Source organism: Ascaphus truei, chromosome 8, assembly GCF_040206685.1.
Source record: "Ascaphus truei isolate aAscTru1 chromosome 8, aAscTru1.hap1, whole genome shotgun sequence".
NCBI lineage: Eukaryota > Metazoa > Chordata > Amphibia > Anura > Ascaphidae > Ascaphus > Ascaphus truei.
In genome coordinates, this window is record NC_134490.1 from 80712495 (window position 1) to 80737092 (window position 24598).

Sequence of the window (24598 nt, forward strand, 5' to 3'; positions counted from 1 at the left end):
AACTTGACCGTAGTGATTAAACTCTTTTAAAAGACACTGTATCCGCTTTTGCGGTCTGCGGTTTGAATGGCTGCCAACCTGTTCTTCGAGGCCGGCGTCGAGGAATCTCCATTGAAGTCAATGAGCCCATTGACTTACAATGGGAAACCGCCGTTCCTCCTCTCGGACGCCACCTGCTGGTCGTCGCTGGAAAACAGGTCCAAAACCGCTACTTCTGCCATTAGAAAGCATGGAGGCTCAATGGCGACCTATGGACGGCTGCAAAATGGAGCCTGAAAAGGCGGGAAAAGGGAACAAAGGGCTATAATCACAAAATAACATTAACCCCTTCCCTCCCGCATCAACCCTAGTGTATGTGTGCATGCCAACACCAGGATAACACAATACAGTTACACAGGGGAATAAACACTTGGATATTTAAGCAAGGTAAAAAAACACATTACTGGACCTTAGTCCAGTTAACCCCTTGCTTCCCAGGTGAGAGTAGAGGGTGGCCAAATGGGGTGTAACCCCTTTAATCCCGGGCCAAACCCTCTCTATCATGACAGTCGCCAGTGAGTAAGGCGGAAATGTAGGCAACTTGATAGAACCAGTAGGAAAGAGGGAGGAGGACATCTCAAATTGAACTTCGCATTGATTCAAGAATCCACGGCAAGCGAGGGGGTCCCCATCGTACCGGTTGGGAGGTGGTATACGTGGTCCTGGATTACTTATAGCGACAGGAACAGAGGGTGACGGGGCAACTGGGGTTTCCCGGAGAGACAAATTGGCAAGTTGTTGTGACACTGTGGTAAGTTGGTTACTTACAAATTGCAATTGTTCCACGGAAACACCTTGGCCCACCTCAGGTGGGTCTGCATTTGTTGGGCTCTGCATAATGTAACGCCTGTATGCCCGCAGACCTGGCCAGTCCCCAGTACTGAGGTGGGTAAGGGTATAACACGCACCCACAGCAGTGACGGCATGCCCGGAGTGTGGTAATGCGTTGCCGGGCCTGGTAAGAAAAGGGTTAATGTATACTTGCAAAGTCCGGGGTGCCAGAGATCGGATAGTAATGTCCGTGTGCCAGAGTTCAAGGATTGGAGAGAGCAGCGTAGTGGTGTCCGTAAGCCAATGTTCAGAGGTTGGAGAAAGCAGCGTAGTGAAGTCCGTATGCCAAGGTTCAAGGGCAGGAGAAAGCAGAGTAGTCAAATCCAAAGCAGTACAAGTTCAAGCCAGGGGAATCCAAACAGAAGCAGGGGCAGGAACCAGCGCTGAAATAAACAAGGGAGCTACTGTAGGCATAGACACTGCACACGCAGGAGTCACAGGAAAGCTATGCCGAGCAATGAGCAAGAGGACAGAGTGGGGTTATAAACGAAGGAGAACCAATAGGGGAGAGAGGAGGAGCAGAGGGTTGAGTGAGAGTTTGCAGGGATAGGTCAGAGAGAGCAGGGTGGAGACAGGGGAATAATTAAGAGATATGGCTTGTAAGCCACGGGGGGCGGAGCTGGACGGCAGATAACTGGAGCGCGTGTGCGTGCGCCCTCTGTAAGGGTACTGTGCGGGCGCACCGCGCGTGTCACACGAGCGTGAGGGACGCAGCGCCGGGGCGCCCGGCAAAGGGGGCGAGAGGGACGGAGAAGCGGAGGAGCAAGGTACTGTGGAGGCTGGGGGAATAGACACGCCAGGGGCTGCGGAGGGGAGCAAGTGATCGCGAATTCGCGCGCACACTGCGGAGGACGCGCACGTGACCTGAACGCGCGTCAGAGTATGCCAACCGCCCCACAGAGGAACGGCCGGGAGGAAAGGAAGGGAGAGAGTGAGGACGTAGGGAAGAGGGAGGGCTAGAGGCAGTGGAAACAGAGGTGACGGGGGCACGCTGGGTAGCGTGAGTCCCCCGATCCGTCACACAGAGGCCCTGTAATATCAGAGGCCATCACCATCCAGAGGCCAGGGACCTCTGAGATTGCATCGCTGTAAGGAAGATCTGCAGTGAGTGCATGCCACGCAATAAAGACCCTTGTTATCACACTCCTATCTAAGTATCAGTCCTTGGGCAGGAGGGAGACGACTGCAATAGTGGGGGCTGATCTCTGGACACCCTGGAGCCCACTATGGCTAGAGGCGCTAACACCATGAGAAGAACTACAGAAAGATCCTAAGCCTGTCCAGATCTCCATATCAACGCAGATCCAACTCAGCTCTCCTGATCCTAACAGGTAGCTGCACCACACACAGGTAGCGGAAGCTGTGTATCTCCCTCATGGGGCACGGGAGGGGGGACAGGGACAGTGCTACATGTACATGCTATTTATACTACTAATAATGTATGACTGACCCCCACAAGAGGCTTATGTGTCATTGCATATCATTGGTGACGAAGGTATATACAGTATGTTGAGTGCCCAGATTGCTCAATAGAACTATAAATTACAGGATGATGTTTGTAGGACAGAGTAACACTGCTTTCTTTATTTATTTCTCGTAATTAGGAAAGGGGCCTGATGTTTTAGTTTGACCATACATATACGGGGCAATGATTTGGTGTCAATATCACCCAGTAGATTGTTTACTGAAATTAAAAGGCTTTTGGGACATTTTCTGTGCCAATTCAGGATATGCTCTTCTCTGGTCAGAAATAGTCCAGAGATGGTATTGGAGTTGCGTTAAGAGGTCAAAAAACTGAGGGCGCAGGCAGAAATGAAACTAATCGATGCAAAGTTTGTGGTACGAATAAGCCGGGTTTCAATATAAGCATAAACATTTAGAAGTGTATGTGACCCGTCTTTTCAGGGAAGATGCTGTGCCCCAGTCTAAAAGCACTTTTAACATGGGGTTGGCAGAGGGGATTGCGAGAGCACAGAGTATGTTGTGAGACACATGAAGGACAGTGTATGGGGTTATATGGCGGTGACAGGGAGAAGCAGGGGGCAGGGACCTTATCAGGTGCGAGAAGCTGCAGCTTATGTGGCTGCATGGGGCTGTAAAGCGAGTGCCGAGCACATGGTTAGATGCGGGAAGCACTGTGCATTCGGTTCTGGTGCTATAAGGGTTTAGTTTATTTACACCCGTGTCAGAGCTGCTAACCTCTAACAACTCAAATCACTGGGACTGGAGACCAAATGATCCCAAATGCACCGAATTCTCATCAGTGAGCCTTAATCGGGAGGGGGAGGGGGCACATTAATCAGCCGCCCTGACCCCACACCAGTGACACTCCCGGGAAATCAGCGGCAGGAGACGGGAGGTGCAGCCTGGGGGAAAGAAAACACACACACACGAAAACACACACACACACACGAAAACACACACACACACACACACACACACACACACACACACACACACACACACACACACACACACACACACACACACACACACACACACACACACACACACACACACACACACACACACACACACACACACACACACACACACGCCCTTCTCGTAATAGCCACGCCCCCCCACGATGTAAAAAGATGCAGGACAGCGCGCGCTCATGCTTGAGAGCGGTGACGTCAAGCATGAGCAAGATCAAGTGGCAGCGCGGACTCAGCCCTCGAGGGCCGGCTGAGCCCTGACGTCAGAATGGAAACGTTCTAGTCCCGTCAAATAATGCACCGGACTGGATACATTTGAAAAGAGCCGCCGCACTGAAGCCGTTGCCGCCGCACAGAGCGGTTGGTGTCTGTCCGCGGCTCGGAAGTCCGTGTGCTGGGGCTGTCGCTGTAGTTTAGGTCAGTAGGGCCCCTTCGCTTGTTTGTGCGACTGTGTGTGTGTGGGGGGGTGGAGCAGCCTGGGGGGTGGAGCTGCCAGTGGTGGTGGGGGGTGGAGCTGTCTGGGGGTGGAGCTGTCTGGGGGGGGGTGGAGCTGTCTGGGGGAGGGGGGTGGAGCTGTCTGGGGGGGAGGGGGGGAGCTGCCTGGGGGTGGAGCTGGAGCTGCCTGGGGGTGGAGCTGGAGCTGCCTGGGGAGTGGGGGTGGAGCTGCCTGGGGAGTGGGGGTGGAGCTGCCTGGGGAGTGGGGGTGGAGCTGCCTGGGGGGTGGAGGTGGTGGAGGCGGAGCTGCCTGGGGGGGGGAGGCGGAGCTGCCTGGGGGGGGGGGGCGGAGCTGCCTGGGGGGGGGGGGTGTAGGAGCTGCCTGGGGGGGGGGGGGGTGTAGGAGCTGCCTGGGGGGGGGGGGGGTGTAGGAGCTGCCTGGGGGGGGGGGGGGTGGAGGAGCTGCCTGGGGGGGGGGTGGAGCTGCCTGGGGGGGGGTGGAGCTGCCTGGGGGGGGGGGGGGTGGAGGAGCTGCCTGGGGGGGGGGGTGGGTGGGTGGAGGAGCTGCCTGGGGGGGGTGGGTGGAGGAGCTGCCTGGGGGGGGCGGTGGAGGAGCTGCCTGGGGGGGGGGGGGGTGGAGGAGCTGCGTGGGGGGGGGGGGGGGGGTGAGGAGCTGCCTGGGGGGGGGGGGTGAGGAGCTGCCTGGGTGGGGAAGGTGGGGGAGGCAGAGCTGCCTGGGTGGGGGAGGCAGAGCTGCCTGGGTGGGGGAGGCGGAGCTGCCTGGGGGGGGGGGGTGGGTGGAGGAGCTGCCTGGGGTGGGGGGGGTGGGTGGAGGAGCTGCCTGGGGGGGGGGGGGGTGGAGGAGCTGCCTGGGGGGGGGGTGGAGGAGCTGCCTGGGGGGGGGGGGTGAGGAGCTGCCTGGGTGGGGAAGGTGGGGGAGGCAGAGCTGCCTGGGTGGGGGAGGCAGAGCTGCCTGGGTGGGGGAGGCGGAGCTGCCTGGGGGGGGGGGGCGGAGCTGCCTGGGGGGGGGGAGGAGCTGCCTGGGGGGGGGGGGGGGGAGGAGGAGCTGCCTGGGGGGGGGGGTGTAGGAGCTGCCTGGGGGGGGGGGTGTAGGAGCTGCCTGGGGGGGGGGGTGTAGGAGCTGCCTGGGGGGGGGGGGGTGGAGGAGCTGCCTGGGGGGGGGTGGAGCTGCCTGGGGGGGGGTGGAGCTGCCTGGGGGGGGGGGGGTGGAGGAGCTGCCTGGGGGGGGGGTGGGTGGAGGAGCTGCCTGGGGGGGGGGGGTGGGTGGAGGAGCTGCCTGGGGTGGGGGGGGTGGGTGGAGGAGCTGCCTGGGGGGGGGGGGGTGGAGGAGCTGCCTGGGGGGGGCGGTGGAGGAGCTGCCTGGGGGGGGGGGGTGGAGGAGCTGCCTGGGGGGGGGGGTGAGGAGCTGCCTGGGTGGGGAAGGTGGGGGAGGCAGAGCTGCCTGGGTGGGGGAGGCAGAGCTGCCTGGGTGGGGGAGGCAGAGCTGCCTGGGTGGGGAAGGTGGTGGAGGCGGTGCTGCCTGGATGGGTCGAGGGGGGTGGAGCTGCCTGGGGGGAAGGGGGTGGAGATGGAGCTGCCGGGGGGGGGGGGGGGAAGCAGGTGCTGGAGTTGCCTGGGGGGGGGTGGGGGTGGGGGGGGGTGGAGAGTGGAGGTGTAGCCGGTGGGGTGGGGGTGGAGCTGTCTGGGGGGGTGGAGGGTGGAGCTGCCTGTGGGGGTGGAGCTGTCTGGAGGGGGTGGGGGGTGGAGCTGTCTGGAGGGGGTGGGGGGTGGAGCTGTCTGGAGGGGGTGGTCGGGAGCTGTCTGGAGGGGGTGGGGGGGGCTGTCTGGAGGGGGGGGGCTGTCTGGAGGGGGTGGGGCTGTCTGGAGGCTTTGTCTGGAGGGGGGGGGCTGGCTGGAGGGGGTGGGGCTGCCTGGAGGGGGTGGGGTGGGGCTGCCTGGAGGGGGTGAGGTGGAGTTGCCTGCGGGTGGGGGTGGAGCTGCCTGGGTGGGGGTGGAACTGCCTCTGTGGGGGGGGGGGGTGGAGCTGCCTGTGTGTGGGGGAGCTTCCTGGTGGAGGTGGAGGTGGAGCTGTCTGAGGGGGTGGAGGAGGAGCTGCCTGGGGGGGTATGGAGGTAAAGCTGCAGGGGAGGGGGGGGAGGTGGAGCTGCCTGGGTGGGGGAGCCAGAGCTGCCTAGGTGGTGGAGGCGGAGCTGCCTAGGTGGGGGACGCGGTGGGCGAGGAGGTGGAACTGCCTGGGTGGGGGGGGGTGGAACTGCCTGGGTGGGGGGGGGGGGGGTGGAGCTGCCTGTGTGTGTTGGAGCTTCCTGGTGGAGGTGGAGCTGTCTGAGGGGGTGGAGGTGGAGCTGCCTGGGTGGGGGGGGGATGGAGGTAAAGCTGCAGGGGAGGGGGGGAGGTGGAGCTGCCTGGGTGGGGGAGCCGGAGCTGCCTAGGTGGGGGAGGTGGTGGAGGCGGAGCTGCCTAGGTGGGGGACGCGGTGGGCGAGGGGGTGGAGCTGCCTGGGACGGGGGGGGGTGGAGCTGCCCTGGGGGGGGTGGAGGTGTAGCCACCTGGTGGGGGTGGAGGTGGAGCTGCCTGGGGGGGGGTGGAGGTGCTTGGGGGGAGGGTGGAGAGTGGAGGTGTAGCCGGTGGGGTGGGAGCTGCCTGGGGGGGGGGGGGTGGAGCTGCCTGGGTGGGGGTGGAGCTGCCTGGGGGGGTTGGGGCAGAGCTGCCTGGAGGGGGTGGGGTGGAGTTGCATGGGGGTGGAGCTGCCTGGGTGGGGGTGGAGCTGCCTGGGTGGGGGTGGGATTTCCTGGGTGGGGGGGTTGAGCTGCCTGTGTGTGGGGGAGGGTGCTGGAGCTGCCTGTGTGTGTGTGTGTGTGTGTGTGTGGGGGGGGGGGGTGGAGGTGAAGCTGCCTGGGGGGGGAGCCGGAGCTGCCTAGGTGGGGGAGGTGGTGGAGGTGGAGCTGCCTAGGTGGGGGACGCGGTGGGCGAGGGGGTGGAGCTGCCTGGGACAGAGGGGGGTGGAGCTGCCCTGGGGGGGGTGGAGGTGTAGCCACCTGGTGGGGGTGGAGGTGGAGCTGCCTGGGGGGGGGGTGGAGGTGCTTGGGGGAATGGTGGAGAGTGGAGGTGTAGCCGGTGGGGTGGGAGCTGCCTGTGGGGGTGGAGCTGCCTGGGTGGGGGTGGAGCTGCCTGGGGGGGTTGGGGCAGAGCTGCCTGGAGGGGGTGGGGTGGAGTTGCATGGGGGTGGAGCTGCCTGGGTGGGGTGGGACTTCCTGGGTGTGGGGGTTGAGCTGCCTGTGTGTGGGGGAGGGTGCTGGAGCTGCCTGTGTGTGTGTGTGGGGGGGAGGGGGGGTGGAGGTGAAGCTGCCTGGGGGGGGGGTGGAGATGGAGCTGCCTGGGTGGAGGTGGAGCTGTCTGGGGGGGGGGGTTGGGGGTGGAGCCGCCTTGGGGGGGGGGGGGAGGGGGTGTGGAGCTGCCTGGGGCGGGGTGGAGATAAAGCTGCCGGGGGGGGGGGGGGGGGAGGTGGAGCTGCCTGGGGGGGGTGGATCTGCCTGGGGCTGGGTGGAGGTAAAGCTGTCGTGGGGGGGGGGTGGGGGAATGGATGGAGCTGCCTGGGGGGGGGGGGTGGAGCTGTGTTTGTGGGGGGTGGGGGTGTGTGTGTGTGGGGGGGGGTGGAGATGCCTGTGGAGGGTGCTGCCAGCGGTGCGGGGATATGGGGGTATCTCTGTCACTCCTGGGTGACCCTGCGGTGTGATCCCATAGTGCAACATTAGCGCTTCACATGACGGGGGAACCCCTGAGCTGCCCTGATCAGTGATTGTTGACCCCACAGACACCGGGGGTGCATGCCAAGAGGCGTCACGGAGCTGTGGGCGAACCGAGGCCCCAACCTCAGTGGAAAGCTTAATTGCCGCTGCACTTCACATTTACAATGGCAGTTACTCTTGCAGATTTTTTTAATTTTATATTTTTCATGAACTATGTCAGAGAATCATGTTATGGTGTTTTTTGTGTGCAATGCTTTTAGCGGAGTCTGAGGCATCCCTTGGGTGACAGGATCCTGGCTGCGAATCACTTCTATGGTGGATAATATATATTGCGGCACAAGTAAAATGAGGATCTCTCGTTGTATGTGAGTAGCAAAGGAGGGAGCGTAGATAGTATAACTTTTTATTGGACCAAAAAGTAGTTGATGGGTGTGTGTCTCTGTATTGTGTATACAGTGTCGGCCGGGCTGATTCTCATGCGGGGGCAGCCGCAGTGCCCCCGCAGTTTAAAAATAGCGCGGGCGGCGCGCGGGCTGTCTTCGGCGAAAACCGTCCGGTTTTTACGCGCCTCGGGCACTTTCAATAGTAAGCGCCATTAGCGCTTATCTATTGAAGCGGCCGCCGCGCGGGAAACTCCATTTTTAAACGGAGAGCAGACCCGCGGCTAGCCCGCTACACTCCCGGCAAGTTTTAGAATAAAATCTGCCGCAGCAGTATGTGAGTGCATGTATGTATACACGCACATTTCCACTATTCCTTGATGACATTCTTTGTATAGGTAATCAGACATAAAATAGTGGGGTTTTTACAGCTATCCGCCGTTCTTTGCCTTGTGTGAGTGGGATGTTCACCTGATCTGTGACAGGATGGGCCGCCTATGGCCTGGGACATAGTAAGTCGAAGCTCGCTGAGCCGCGCTAAGCAGATGCACTAACCCCCTGCATCTGTCATCAGCGCGGCTATAGTTTCCCCCTCCGCATGTGTGCTGATGCGTGCGGAGGCTCAGAAACTTTGCCGAGACAGGCAAGTTTAAAATTTGCCGCTCGGGGAAGCGATGTGAGCGGTCATGTGACCGCTTACAACCAATGGGAGCGAGGGACTAGCCTCGCCTCCCGCTCCGCCTCCTGACACGCCTCCACCCCGCCCCCAGAGCGCGCTCACTGCCTCGCCTGCAAGGACAGGAAAAGCTCAATTTTCAGGAGGCGAGGCAGAGCAGGAGCGCGGCTGAACCCTCTATGTCCCAGGCCTAAGGCTACGCTTATAGTGCTGGCGTCGTGACGGTGACGTCAGGCTGCGGTCGCTGGAAAAATCAATAGAGATGACTTTCAGCGATCGCGACCAAGCCGTCGCGCTTACTATGAGCGCATGCGACGGCGGCAATGCATTTGTTTAGACGCAATGTCGCTGTCGCCAGCACTATAAGCGCACTATTATAACCTAAGGTGCTGTAATGGGTTGGTAAGAAATGAGGTTTCTGCGCTCGTGCTGTTCTTTCAAAATCTGTTATCCACTTGCAGCTATCGGCGCCAGGATCCACTTCTCAACTGCTCCTAATAACGAGAGCCCCCGAAAGAGCCCTTCCCACAACAGAAAAAACACAAGGCACACAAGTGCACCGCGGATTAGGATGGGTTGGTAGGCCTAATGATGAACTGAGGCTGAAGTTAGCTTCTTAGGCCCAGGACATAGTGAAATCACCATCGCTGAGTAAGGCTGAGCCGCGCTGAACAGATGCACAAAGCCCCTGCATCTGTAATCAGCGCGGCTATAGTTTCTCCCTCCGCATGCTTGCTGATGCGTGCGGAGGTTGAGAAACTTCCCCGAGACAGGCAAGTTTGAAATTTACCGCTCGGGGAAGCGGAGGAGCGGTCACGTGACCGCTCCCATCCAATGGGGCTGCAGCCGGCATTGTAACTATAGAGCCACCAGACCAGACAGGCAGCACAGAGGTGTGTGTGTGTGTGTGTGTGTGTGTGTGGTGTGTGTGTGTGATGTATGTGTGTGAATATATTTATCAAAGTTGCACAATGTTAATAAATAATTTATTCTCACATCTTTTTTTTTAATTTTTAAAATATTATATAATATACACACACACACACACACACACATATATATATACGCACACACGGGTTCCCCAGTGACACACAAACACACAGACCACTTCAAAGTGACACACACACACACTGACAGCTACCAAGTGACACACACACACACAGTGATACCCGCCTCCCAAGCGCGCTTGCTGTCTCCTCTGCCACGACAGCAAAAAGCTCCTGGTAGAGCGAGCGGCAGCAAGCAACAGCGAGCAGCAGCACCAAAGTGTTTACTATGTCCCAGGCCTTATTTGTGTTGTTATTTTCCGAGGTTCATCTTTGGGCCACCTGTTTATGTTACCGCATGGTGGGGTCCTTTACATAAAACGCATTTGTATTTAACCTGGCCCAAAAGGAATCTGCTCTCCACAGATTCCAGAGGGAGCACGATCAACCCAAAAACACACTGAGAAAATATAGTGAACACTATTGTGAGAAGTTGGAATGGGATCTTGGCTCTTTATGGGTGTTCTACTTAAAGTGTGTAAGTGTAAATAAAGCCCAGGGCTCGTCAAATTCTAAACAAAAAAAATACTCGCCCCCAAAAAATTCACACTCGCCCCCCCCTCACTTTACCTGCTAGTGAGTCTTACCTGCGGCGTGGTGTGGCGTCTCCTGCTATTCTCCTGCAACTTCGAGTGCCTACCCTGCAGCTCGTGTGAATATGGCTGAGTGGCATCATGGCAACTTGACGCCGCGTGATGACGTTGCGCAGCGTCCCGTCATGGTAATGCAGCTTCATTTGATGCCGTGCAACAATTTTCACACGAGCTGCAGGGGCGAATCAAATCAAATTATCTTTATTGGCATGACGAAAGAACATTTCAGTATTGCCAAAGCGTGAATAATAGGGGTTGGGGTACAATGATTTAAATAGTACATGAATAATAGGGGATAGGGTATAATGGTTACACAGTACATGAATAATAGTGGACAGGGTATAATGGTTACACAGTACATGAATAACGGGATAGGGTATAATGGTTACACAGTACTTGAATAACAGGGTAGGGTATAATGGTTACACAGTACATGAATAACGGGGTAGGGTATAATGGTTACACAGTACATGAATAACGGGGTAGGGTATAATGGTTACACAGTAAATGAATAACGGGGTAGGGTATAATGGTTACACAGTACATGAATAACGGGGAGTAGGGTATAATGGTTACACAGTATATGAATAATAGGGGATAGGGTATAATGGTTACACAGTACATGAATAATAGGGGATAGGGTATAATGGTTACACAGTACATGAATAATAGGGGGTAGGGTATAATGGTTACACAGTACATGAATAACGGGGTAGGGTATAATGGTTACACAGTACATGAATAACGGGGTAGGGTATAATGGTTACACAGTACATGAATAACAGGGGGTAGGGCAGCGTTTCCCAAACTTTTTTTTCCGTGACCCGGTTATTTTTGAACTTCTCCTTCGTGACCCACTAAATTTTTTATCGCCTATAGGTAAAATAAAACCGTTATGAATGTACATACAGATTTCATATATTCTCCCAATCCCCTCTATTCCCTCTCCCTACCCCCCCACCCTCTCTCTGACCTGCACAGATGCACACAGTCACTGACCTACAGACACTGACACAGACAGACCAAACACACACAGCCACTGCTGGCCTGCACAGACACACACACACACACACACACACACACACACACACACACACACACACACACACACACACACACTCTCTCTCTCCCCCCCACACACACACAGCCACTGATACACAAACACTCCCCTATATATACACACACTATCTCCCCTATACACACACACGCAGCCACTGATACACACTCACCTATACACACACACACTGATACACACTCTCTCTCTCCCCTACACACACACACACACTGATACACACACTCTCTCTCTCCTACACACACACACACACACACACACTCACACTCTCTCCCCTATATATACACACGCACGCACCCACTGATGCACGCACCCACTGATACACATACACTCTCTCCCCTATACACACTGATACACATACACTCTCTCCCCTATACACACATACTCCCCTATACACACACACAGCCACTGATACACACACTCCCTTATATACACACACACACAATTTATTACAGAGGCAGCGATGGATGTGAGTGACTGGAGAGGGGGGGGGGGGGGCGGGGGAGAGAGGAAAGGCCCTTGATCCGAGCAGGCGGCTCCACGCCTCCCTCTGCCCGCCAGAGACCACGCAGCCACCACTGCCCACCCCCTGCGCCTATCTCCTGCACCAAGGGGACTGAGGGGAAGGGAGCGCGAGGAACAGAGGCACAGGTGCGCCCCCGCACCACTTCCAACCTATCACGCCGGGCATCGTGTCCTGTGGGGGGGGCGGAGCATGTCATGGGCGGCAAAATCATGATGCGGGGCTGCAGTAGGAGCCCGAGTCAGCGAATCACCGTTGACACCCCACTTCAGCATTGTCCCGCACCTCACCTCGGGCCGCCGCAAGGAGGGAGGGGTGTACCCTGCAAGGAGGGAGGGGGGGACGCCGTGCGGCCAGCCTCACTGCGACCCGGCAATTTTGCTTCCGTGACCCGGTGCCGGGTCGCGACCCACCATTTGGGAAACGCTGGGGTAGGGTATAATGGTTACACAGTACATGAATAACAGGGGGTAGGGTATAATGGTTACACAGTACATGAATAACAGGGGGTAGGGTATAATGGTTACACAGTACATGAATAACAGGGGGTAGGGTATAATGGTTACACAGTACATGAATTATAGGGGCTAGGGTATAATTGCACGGTACATGGATAACAGTTACACACACGGATGTGGGGGTTAGTGGGCGTCTCTCAGCCTGTGGCCGGTGCTTATATAGTGTGCAGCCAGCCCTGCTGTGGTTTATCTTCTCCCAGGAGGATCACTATTTTTTGGTTCTCTCTTCTACTTCTAGCTCACATTGCTGGCAAGGTTTCATCTCCGGGTGCATTCGGTGCTGTCTGAGTCTGCCACTCGACTTTGCAGAAGAATGCCGGGAGCCGCCGTACCACCGCGCCTCAGGTAACACTCGACAGCAGCCAAAAGGCACTCGCTGTGGCAGAGTACTGCACCGACACACTTTATTCGAGCAAATACCCGGTATGTACCTGGCAGATACCTGGAATGCGCCGCTCCTCACCTCTGACAAGCCCCGTTGCATTTGCCTTCCCAGCCTGGGTTCATGCCTGGCTGATGGGCGGCTGATCTGTTAAATGATAATGATTAGGATTTAATAGGCTGCAATGCTTCGCGTGTCTACCAGATGGCATAAATTCATGAATTGTAATGCAGTATATATATATGTACTGTGCAGTATTGCAGCCAACGGGAATAAAATGCTTCAATCCCTGCCGGAAAATAACTCAATGCACTCGGGCAGAAAACAGTCACAAACCTCAATACACCCGGGTATACCCGTATTCGTGGGACTAGCCAAGCTCGAATAAAGTGTATCGCCAGTGTACATTTGTCAAGCCCTGATAAAGCCCATCTCCAAACTGAGGCTGTGATGTTCCTTCTTGTAGAGATGTATGAAGAGGGGGACTTTTGGAAACAAGTCCCCACCGGAGGTTATGAGCAATTTCACCCAAATATTATAATTCACTATATATACACTTTATTCACAATTTCACTGAATTCTTATAATCGCATTATTACTTATTGTATATTGTGTGGAAGCGCCGCTCAGTAACAGTTTTGGTGTTAGTCTTGCCGAAACTAATCTGGGCATCAAAACGGTGCTAAACTGAGAATGGGTGCCAGTATTTCCCAATGTGAATAAGGAGGTGCAGTATTTCAAGGGATAAATTACCTTTGGGCTACCTCATCAGTGGTACTTCACAGAAGGGGATACTCTATGTAAAACCTAGATTCATGTTGCCTGGCCCAAAAAGGATTTGGGCATCAAAATAGCTGCCAAACTGGGTCCTGCAATATTTCAAGGGTTAAATGACCGGGCCACCAATTTCACAGTGGCTCTCCACAGAGAGGGATCCTCCTATGTAACACCCAGTTGCACTTTGCCAAGTTCAAAAATAGTTTGGCCATCAAAACAGAAGAAACTTGTGTATATAGTATGTATATCTTTATATAGTGCCGTCCATGTACTTAGCGCTTTACAGCAGTAATGCATCTGACATAAGGATTAAGAGCTTCAACATTAAAGTAGACATTAGGAAAAGGAGTCCCTAGCCTTAAGAGCTTACAATCCTGTGGTAGGTGGGCAGAATTTATAGACATAAGGACGGTGTTTTGGTAAGTTTGTCTGCAAAGAGTCCTGGTAAATGCATATAAGATATATAGGTTCAGCCAATGGAGCTACCCAAATGCTTCATTGAAGAGGTGTGTTTTAAGATAGGCCTTTAAAGGTGGACAGAGAGGGTGCTTGTAGGATATTGAGGGGAAGGGCATTCCACAGGTGTGGGGAAATCAGTGAGAGGTGTTAGACGGGAGAGGGCTGTAGATAACAAAGGGCTAAGGAGAACACATCCTAGAGCTGAATGCAAGGGTCGGGCAGGTGCATAGCGAGAAATTAGGAGTGAGATGTAAGGAGGAGCAGGGGAGTGTATATGAGGTGTATATAGCCTTAAAAGAGGAAATTTGTAATATGGGATTTTGATAGGAAGGCCGGAAAGCGATTTCAGCAGAAGAGTTGCTAAAACAGATGTAGTCTGTGCTGGAATTCAAAATGTTTAGCAACAGGTTCTCTCTCACAGGGGGGGAGGAAGAGAGCCGAGAGAGGGGGGTGGGGGGGGTGAGAGAGCCCCGCCCTTTTATAGTGAAAAACGAAAAACAATATTTGATTGAAATAAATTATTTATTTGCCTTTCGTAAAATATTTACATATTGCTACTTGATAGTCATTATACTGTTTCTTTTGTCCCAGGGCAGAGACAGACCAGGGAGGGCAAAGACAATCCCCACACCTCCCCAGCTCCTCTCGCACCTCCCCCAGCTCCTCTCGCACCTCCCCCAGCTCCTCTCGCACCTCCCCCAGCCCCTCTCGCACCTCTCGCACCTCCCCACCTCCCTGGCTGCACACAGACGGGGCGAGATGGTATGCAGCGGCAGAAGAATCACTTGAGTCAGAGCAGCATGACGTGAGGAGCTCTAGCTGCAGGCACCTTCGGGGTCAGACCGCTAGATGGCTCACCTCCCCTGCAGTCCTGCTCTGAAACAAGTGATTCTACTGCCGGTCAGTACACCGGCTCGGCAAAGTTGAAAAATTCCAGGAACAGGTTCGCCCGAACCGGCTGAATCCCCCCACTGGATGTAGTAGAGAGTAAGGCGATTCTAACAGCAGCATTTGGGATAGATTCTAGCGGACACAAGTGAGAGGCAGGCAGGCTGGACCGTAAAAGGTTACAACAGTCGAGACTGGAGAGGGTGAGGGCTGTGTTCGTTTTAGCAGCACAGGAAAGGGCGTATCTTTGCAATGTTAGAGGAAAAATTGACCGGTTTTAGTTTCATTGTTACATAGTAGATGAGGTTGATAAAAGACGTACGTTTATCAAGTTCAACCTATGCTAAATTTAGACAGCAGATACTTTATCCTATATCTATACTTACTTATTGATCCAGAGGAAGGCAAACAAAACCCCCCAGTGTCATATCATCCAATGATATCTCATAAGGGGAAAAATAAATTCCTTCCTGACTCCAAGAATTAGCAATCAGATAATTCCCTGGATCAACATCCTTCCATGTTTACGTATTTGGTATATCCCAGTATACCTTTTCTTTCTAAAAAGATGTCCAACCTTTTTTTGAACAAATCTACAGGCAGTCCTCGTTTTACAACGCTTCGCTTTACAACGAATGGCTTATCCAACGCTATGCAATGCATACCTATGTTCATTTTTACAACGCCAAAACGGCTTATCCAACGCTCTTACGACGCTTTGCAACGTTGTGTATGTGTGTATATATATACACATTCACATAAACAACGTTGCAAAGCGTCGTAAGAGCGTATATATATATAATATTATACTTTATAATATTATATTATACTCTATAATATATTATTTATTATGTTATATTATATATATATAATACAGTATATACACTATATAATTTACGTGTGTGCTGCATATCTTGTTGCCTGCATACAATATTTGGTGTATTTTAGTGTTAAAAATGCCTTCAGGAACGGAACCTTTAATTTAAACAGTGTTCCTATGGGAAAACGTGTTTCGCTTTACAACGTTTCGCTTTACAACGCCATTTTGAGTAACACATTGTGTCGGATAACCGAGGACTGCCTGTATTGTATCTGCCATCACAGACTCCATGGGTAATGAATTCCACATTTTAACTGCCCTTACTATAAAGAACCCTTTCCTTTGTTGCTAGTGAAATCTCCTTTCCTCCGACCTCAAGATATGAGCCGTGTAATTTGTACTGCCCTTGGGATGTATAGTTCTTTTGAAAGCTCCTTGTATTGTCCCTGAATATATTTATAAATAGTTATCATATCCCTTTTTAGATGAGTCTTTTCTAATTTAAATAAAACTACTTTAGCTAGCGCCTCCTCATAATTCAGATTATCCATCCCCTTTATTAATATGGTGGCTCTTCTCTACACTAGGGTGACCAGATTTTCAAAATGAAAAACCGGACACATTAAAAAATTATTTATAAAACAAAATACATCATATGACGCACCCCTTTGCCATGACAACGAGACACTGACGTCAGGCAGTGATATGTTGCCATGACAATGCGGCATCACGTGATGCCTTGGCGCCATAATGCGTCCCGTTGTCATGTCAACTTGATGCCGCTTGACGTCACAGAGCGTCTCGTTATGGCAATGGGCATTATGTGATGTTGCGCAGCCATGTTGATGGGATTTGGAGGGGAGAATACAGCCAAAGGAAAGATAAATAAATATATATGTTATCTCCGGGTTAGCTTTCAATAAAAGGTGGGAACCCTGGCTGCAGTGTTTGTTTCTGTATACAGAGGTGGGCCCTGCACTGTGGGGCTGCAGTGTGTGTTTGTTTAGAGGGTGGGGGCTGCAGTGTGTTTATGTGTGTATAGAGGTGGGGGCTTTGCTTGGGCCCTTCAACTCTTACAGCCAGGGCATTATTGGCCAGGAATGCCCAGTTTGGAGGTGATTACTACTTCAAAATGTATTTATTTCCCATTCATAACATAACACTAACCCAATCGCATATCGGGGCCATTACTGGGTGTATGTGGTGCATATACCTGCTGGCAACAGGAGGGCTGAGTAGTCCGTGGTGACTTGGGGACACAGGAGCAGGCTTCTGGGGTTCATACCCCACATAATACTTAGCAGTGCCCCCATCTGCCATAGTGTAACGCTTGCGCTGCCCACGAGCAAGACAGGACCCCTGTACTGAGGTGGGGAAATAGTAAACCACGCACCCAAAGCAGCAGAAGCGTGCCTGGCAGGCGGTTTGTCAAACGTAGCCGGGTCTGTGTTGGCGAGAGTGGGTTAGTGGATACTTGCCAAGGTCTTGGAATGGAGAGTTCAGAATAGCAGACCTGTGAATACCTGGGTTTACTGCCAGCCCATTGGGTAGAATAGTAGCCAATGGGTACCCCGCTACAACACAAACTCTCGTCTCCCCCTCTTCACTCCCTTTCTCGCTCTCTCCGCTCCCTCACCGTGTCTGTGTGTTTGTGTGTTTTTTAAAACAGTTGAAAAAAATAAAAAGCAACATATATATTTTTTATTATTTTTATTATATTCTGTAACTGGAACGACCGGAGGTCTGTATGGATCAGTGGTGGTCTGTCAAAACTCGTCCTCGTGGCAGGCACGACAATGTCCGTTGTGAGTGCCCACGCTGCAGGAAAAAGGGTGCACAAATATGAATTTGAAATCTGCATTTAAATGCAATACATTTACATTTCTAAACAGCAGCAGAAAAAAACCCACAAACCACCTTTTTTAAAGTTTAACTTCAGCATAACAAATTCTATTAAGTAAAAGGATTTCACTATCAGAAATAAATCAAACCACTTTGCAGCCTGAAATCTGAAATGTACTTTGTCTACTGTAATGTAATTAAAAGTAAATAAATAATGACGACATTCAAATAATTGGCAAATTAAAATAAAATGAATAATTCATTGACATTAATTAAAATGAAAAAAAAAATGTAGGCATTAATTAAAATGAAGACATTTAAAAAATGTGACATTCCTGACCTTGTGTGTATATTACTTTGCAAAATAGGGTCTCTTGCTCTCCTCGTGGCAGTCAGTGACATCACTGCCATGCAGGGCCGCAGACTCAGACAGCTTTCCCGGGGCCCAGGACCAACGTTTCCATTGGGGCCCCCTACCCATGTTTCGGTGGTCCTGCGAGAACCCCCCTTCTCACACACCTCACTCTCACCCCCCCTCTTACACTCCCCTGTCACCCTCCCCCCTCTCTCTTACACCCTCACCCCCATGTATTTTTCTCCCCTCCACAAACTCAACCTCCCTTCCCAATATATGTGCACACAGTGACACACACACACACGCACACACACACCCCCAAGAGTGACACCTCCCCAAGAGTGACACCAACCCCAAGAGTGACCCCCCCAAGTGTGACACACACACCCCCCAAGACTGACACACATACCCCCCAAGAGTGACACACATACCCCCCACCAGTGACACAAACACCCCCCCAACAGTGACACACCCCCCCCAACAGTGACACACACAACCCCCAACAGTGACACACACACACCCCCAACAGTGACACACACATACCCAACAGTGACACCCCCCCAAACAGTGACACACACACACACCAACAGTGACACACAAACACACCAACAGTGACACACAAACACACCAACAGTGACACACCCCCACACACCAACAGTGACACACACACATCCACCAACAGTGACACACCCCCAACAGTCACACACACACACCAACAGTGACAAAAACAGTGAGACACCCCCACCACCCCAACAGTGACACCTCCCCACCCCCCAACAGTGACACCACCCCAACAGTGACACCCTCACCCCCTCAACAGTGACACCCCCCGCCCCCCCAACAGTGACACCCCCCCACCCTCCCAACAGCGACAAACAGTGACACACACCCACTAGCTCTCAGAAGCAGCTCAGTGTGCTCTGCTCACTACATCCGCCCCCGGCCCAGCATTCCACAAAGATCTGTCCCCGGCTTCCTTTAGCCAATCCCCTGCGGCCCTGCCGGCATTCTCTAAAGCCCAACACCCTGGCATTCTCTAAATCCTCCCCGCCACCGCTGCATCTTCTCACCTCTGCATCACGCACCGCATCCTGCTAGAAAAACCGGGACCAGAGTCAAAAACCGGGACATTTTTATAAAGGGACTGACAATCAGGACAGAACTGAAAAATACGGGAATGTCCCAGCTAAAACCGGGACATCAGGTCACCCTATCTATCCTCCCTGCCGATAAAAACTGGGAAAGGGAGTTTGCCCTCTTAAAAAAAAAAAAGAAGGGGGGGGGGAGAGGTTATAGGTCATTTGTGCATTTTCTTAAATGTGTGTTTAAAGTGAAGGGCTGAATAAAACCCTTGGTTTATTTTCCCCAAATATATCTCCCTGGATGTACCTCTGCACGCGTTTCTTACAGGGCACTTGTTTTTTAACCCGGTTTAAACTGTACTGTAGCTCATACATAGTTTCTTAAATGTTCACCCTTTAGGCACCGAAGAGATGTCACGCACCCCATGCTGCAGTGCTTTGCCCTCTATGCAGCGGAAGAACTACATGAGCATATAATATTGCTAGTGTAGGACCTGCTTTAATGGGATTACAGTGACGTGGTTATAGGGAAATGACAAAGCTAGTCTAGTGAAATGCTTAGCAGAAATCCCCGGTAGCTGGCGTCTGTGCTAGTCACGCCCCCTTCAGACGTTACCAAGCTCCACTATCACTGCAGGACCCCGGGGAATGTCACGAGGAAGGAGAAGCAGAACATCAGAGCTGCGACCAGGAGCAACAAAGGGGAGACGTCTCGCAGGGCTTGGGAGTCAGGCCCAGTGTGTACTATACTCACATTTATTGCTAGCACAATGTGCAAGTGCATTTATTTATTTTATTTATCTATTAAATTCGCTTGATATACTTCACCATCGGAGGCTTTTCTTTGCCGTTTCTTTTAGGTTCTGTTCAATTCTGGGGTCAAGGATCATTCCAATGAAAGCAGCAAAAGCTTGGTTTAGTTACTTTATATAGTGACATTTGAGAACACCATTATTATGCCTCAAAGTTACATTTTTTCTACTGCTGTCTATACCCTTATAGACGTTATTTTTTTCCCCATACTTCAATATTTTTGTATCAACATTCATTTGTCTTATTACTGTTGATATTAATTACTACAAGTACAAGCTAATTTATAATCATAATGTAAGCATTTCTGTGAGTGCACAACGTGGGTAAATTGTTTCTATTATAATTTGGGGCTTTGAGCTTGCCAAGACTGTCTGTCTATATATTTATAACAGGTAATTGATGCAGCTACTGCTTTAGAACCCAAGATGAGTGGAAGCAAATGCAAAATGAGCAACAAAGTTATTCATCTCTGCAAATCAGGGATGAAAGCGCTCTGGAAAATTGCAAAAACATTCCTTACTGTTATTTTTAAGTTACCATTTGCAGGAACATTACAAGATACTCAGGGGAAAGCATATTTAAAAAATAAATGTAAAAAAAATTACCTAAAGTCGTTTTCGCGTTGCATGACATGAGCTTTAACCAGCTTCGTGTTCAGATCTTCTACAATGTCCGGCAGTTTCTAAGATCAACAGAGTACAAAAAATAAATTGCACACTCGGGGGGGAAATAAATAAACAAAAATGAAAAAAATAAAAAGCAGATTACTGTGTGCGTTTAGTGTTTTAGCCAAAATATTGATTCTATCACAGACTTTCAAAAGAGTCGCTTGGCATGCAGAGATAGAACCGGCCATGGCATAGACATATTGACAGTGTATTACATTGATTATAAAGTTATGACAAACCTTTCCCATTAACATCCAATAACCTGAATGTAGTCATGCGATACACACCTGATACTCATCAATCTTCGTGATAATGTCATCACCCTCTTCACTATCATCCTCTTCACTATCATCCTCTTCACTATCATCCTCTTCACTATCATCCTCTTCACTATCATCCTCTTCACTATCGTCATCTTCACTATCGTCATCTTCACTATCATCCTCTTCACTACTATCCACTTCACAACTATCCACTATACTACTATCATTTTGACCACTATCCTCTTGACTTCTTTCCTCTTCACTACTTTCCTCATCGGTAGTTCCATCTTCTGCCACATCCTCCAAATCCTGCAAATGTGAAACACAGGGCACGGTCGCACATTTTCTTGATGGCCACATCTTGTCAGCATTATTATTATTTATTATGACCGAAAGGGGGGGAGGAAGAGAAACAAGATTAGCTTGTTAAATACAGTACTGCAATGTGCTCATAAGGCAGTAGAGAGGTTAATGTTAAACTGTTGGGTTTTGTGTCTAGCAATAAATATAGCGTTTTCTACATCTGAATTACTGTAAATTAAAACCTCTAGTAAGTGAAGGCATGCGTCAAAAAGTTAAGCTTATGTGTACACACACACAGTGATATTGTTAATACAGCTGAACCCCATTAGAACACGCTACTCTGGGTCCACATAATGAGACCGCGTAAAAAATAAATTAAAAAAAAACAGCCGTGATCAGGGGTTCCGCGTGGACTTACCTGCATCTGCAGCTCTCTCCCTGCTTCATCAGATTCGGGCGAGGGTGGCATGTGTGGTTTTGTTTTTTGTTGCCTGTCCTTTCCCCTATGGCTTTTGACACAAAAATACTACATCTCCCAGCATGCTCGCTGCCTGACAGCTTCGTGATTTGTTATTAAAGTTTGCCCCCCCAAAAAAAACAAACGACTGTCTGTCTATATATTTATAACAGGTAATTGATGCAGCTACTGCTTTAGAACCCAAGATGAGTGGAAGCAAATGCAAAATGAGCAACAAAGTTATTCATCTCTGCAAATCAGGGATGAAAGCGCTCTGGAAAATTGCAAAAACATTCCTTACTGTTATTTCTAAGTTACCACTTCCAGGAACATTACAAGATACTCAGGGGAAAGCATATTTAAAAAATAAATGTAAATTTTTTTACCTAAAGTCGTTTTCGCGTTGCATGGCATGAGCTTTAACCAGCTTCGTGTTCAGATCTTCTACAATGTCCGGCAGTTTCTAAGATCAACAGAATACAAAAAATAAATTACACACTCAGTGGGAAAATAAATAAATAAAAATCTACAAAAATGAAAAAATTAAAAAGCAGATTACTGTGTGCGTTTAGTGTTTTAGCCAAAATATTGATTCTATCACAGACTTTCAAAAGAGTCACTTGGCATGCAGATATAGAACCGGCCATGGCATAAACATATTGACAGTGTATTACATTGACTATAAAGGCATGACAAACCTTTCCCATTAACATCCAATAACCTGAATGTAGTCATGCGATACACACCTGATACTCATCAATCTTCGTGATAATGTCATCACCCTCTTCACTATCATCCTCTTCACTATCATCCTCTTGACTACTATCCACTATACTACCATCATTTTGACCACTATCCTCTTGACTACTATCCTCATCGGTAGCACCAACATCACCGTCAAAGTGCTCTTATATCTCTCTTTCTCCATCTTCTGCCACATCATCCAAATCCTCCAAATGTGAAACACAGGGAACGGTCGCACATTTTCTTGATGGAAAAAGAGAAAGACATGGAAATAGAAAGAGACATGGAAATAGAAAGAGACAGAGACATGGAAAGAGACAGAGACATTGAAAGAGACAGAGACATTGAAAGGGACAGAGACATGGAAAGGGACAGAGACATGGAAAGGGACAGAGACATGGAAAGAGACAGAGACATGGAAAGAGACAGAGACATGGAAAGAGACAGAGACATGGAAAGAGACAGAGACATGGAAAGAGACATGGAAAGAAAGAGAGACATGGAAATAGAAAGAGACAGAGACATGGAAAGAAAAAGAGACATGGAAAGAAAGAGAGACTTGGAAATGGAAAGAAAACGAGACACAGAAATGGAAAGAGACATGGAAAGAGAGATAGAAAGAGAGAGAGAGATATGGAAAGAAAAAGAGACATGGAAATGGAAAGAAAAAGAGACATGGAAATGGAAAGAGACAGAGACATGGAAAGAAAAAGAGACATGGAAAGAAAGAGAGACATGGAAATGGAAAGAAAAAGTGACATGGAAAGAAAAAGAGACACGGAAATGGAAAGAGAGACATGGAAAGAGAGACAGAAAGAGAGAGAGATATGGAAATGGAAAGAAAAAGAGACATGGAAATTGAAAGAAAAAGAGACATGGAAGTGGAAAGAGACATGGAAATGGAAAGAAAACGAGACATGGAAAGAGACATGGAAATGGAAAGAAACAAACATGGAAAGAAAGAGACAGAAACATGGAAAGAAAAAGAGACACGGAAAGAAAAAGAGACCTGGAAATTGAAAGAAAAAGGGACATGGAAGTGGAAAGAAAAAGAGACATGGAAAGAAAAAGAGACATGGACATAGACATCTTCTATAATGTCCGGCAGTTTCTAAGATCAACAGAGTACAAAAAATAAATTGCACACTCGGGGGGAAAATAAATAAATAAAAATCTACAAAAATGAAAAAAATAAAAAGCAGATTACTGTGTGCGTTTAGTGTTTTAGCCAAAATATTGATTCTATCACAGACTTTCAAAAGAGTCGCTTGGCATGCAGAGATAGAACCGGCCATGGCATAGACATATTGACAGTGTATTACATTGATTATAAAGTTATGACAAACTTTTCCCATTAACATCCAATAACCTGAATGTAGTCATGCGATACACACCTGATACTCATCAATCTTCGTGATAATGTCATCACCCTCTTCACTATCATCCTCTTCACTATCGTCATCTTCACTATCATCCTCTTCACTACTATCCACTTCACAACTATCCACTATACTACTATCATTTTGACCACTATCCTCTTGACTTCTTTCCTCTTCACTACTTTCCTCATCGGTAGTTCCATCTTCTGCCACATCCTCCAAATCCTGCAAATGTGAAACACAGGGCACGGTCGACCATTTTCTTGATGGCCACATCTTGTCAGCATTATTATTATTTATTATGACCGAAAGGGGGGGAGGAAGAGAAACAAGATTAGCTTGTTAAATACAGTACTGCAATGTGCTCATAAGGCAGTAGAGAGGTTAATGTTAAACTGTTGGGTTTTGTGTCTAGCAATAAATATAGCGTTTTCTACATCTGAATTACTGTAAATTAAAACCTCTAGTAAGTGAAGGCATGCGTCAAAAAGTTAAGCTTATGTGTACACACACACAGTGATATTGTTAATACAGCTGAACCCCATTAGAACACGCTACTCTGGGTCCACATAATGAGACCGCGTAAAAAATAAATTAAAAAAAAACAGCCGTGATCAGGGGTTCCGCGTGGACTTACCTGCATCTGCAGCTCTCTCCCTGCTTCATCAGATTCGGGCGAGGGTGGCATGTGTGGTTTTGTTTTTTGTTGCCTGTCCTTTCCCCTATGGCTTTTGACACAAAAATACTACATCTCCCAGCATGCTCGCTGCCTGACAGCCTCGTGATTTGTTATTAAAGTTTGCCCCCCCAAAAAAAACAAATGACTGTCTGTCTATATATTTATAACAGGTAATTGATGCAGCTACTGCTTTAGAACCCAAGATGAGTGGAAGCAAATGCAAAATGAGCAACAAAGTTATTCATCTCTGCAAATCAGGGATGAAAGCGCTCTGGAAAATTGCAAAAACATTCCTTACTGTTATTTTTAAGTTACCACTTCCAGGAACATTACAAGATACTCAGGGGAAAGCATATTTAAAAAATAAAT

General features: G+C 50.3%; 1 protein-coding gene and 1 long non-coding RNA gene across 6 annotated transcripts in view; one reads left to right on the plus strand and one right to left on the minus strand.

The window, feature by feature from the left end:
- The first annotated feature begins 3528 nt into the window (after positions 1 to 3528).
- LOC142502044 (uncharacterized) lies at positions 3529 to 24568 on the plus strand. Of its 5 annotated transcripts, none has more exons than XM_075612837.1 (5): positions 3529 to 3725; positions 7771 to 7875; positions 10190 to 10333; positions 12557 to 12663; positions 19324 to 24568. In XM_075612837.1, exon 5 carries the CDS (start codon positions 22419 to 22421, stop codon positions 23031 to 23033), a length of 615 nt encoding a protein of 204 aa, XP_075468952.1. In that variant the 5' UTR covers positions 3529 to 3725; positions 7771 to 7875; positions 10190 to 10333; positions 12557 to 12663; positions 19324 to 22418; the 3' UTR covers positions 23034 to 24568. The 5 variants fall into 5 exon arrangements, with proteins under 5 accessions (XP_075468952.1, XP_075468951.1, XP_075468950.1 ...); XM_075612839.1 differs by having other exon boundaries at positions 3567 to 3725; positions 19324 to 19750; XM_075612836.1 differs by lacking the exon at positions 10190 to 10333.
- LOC142502047 (uncharacterized) overlaps positions 23572 to 24598 on the minus strand; it is a 33955-nt gene continuing 32928 nt past the window's right edge. The window contains exon 3 of the long non-coding RNA XR_012803631.1: positions 23572 to 23775. This is a non-coding gene — a long non-coding RNA (uncharacterized LOC142502047). The remainder of the gene's footprint in view (positions 23776 to 24598) is intronic.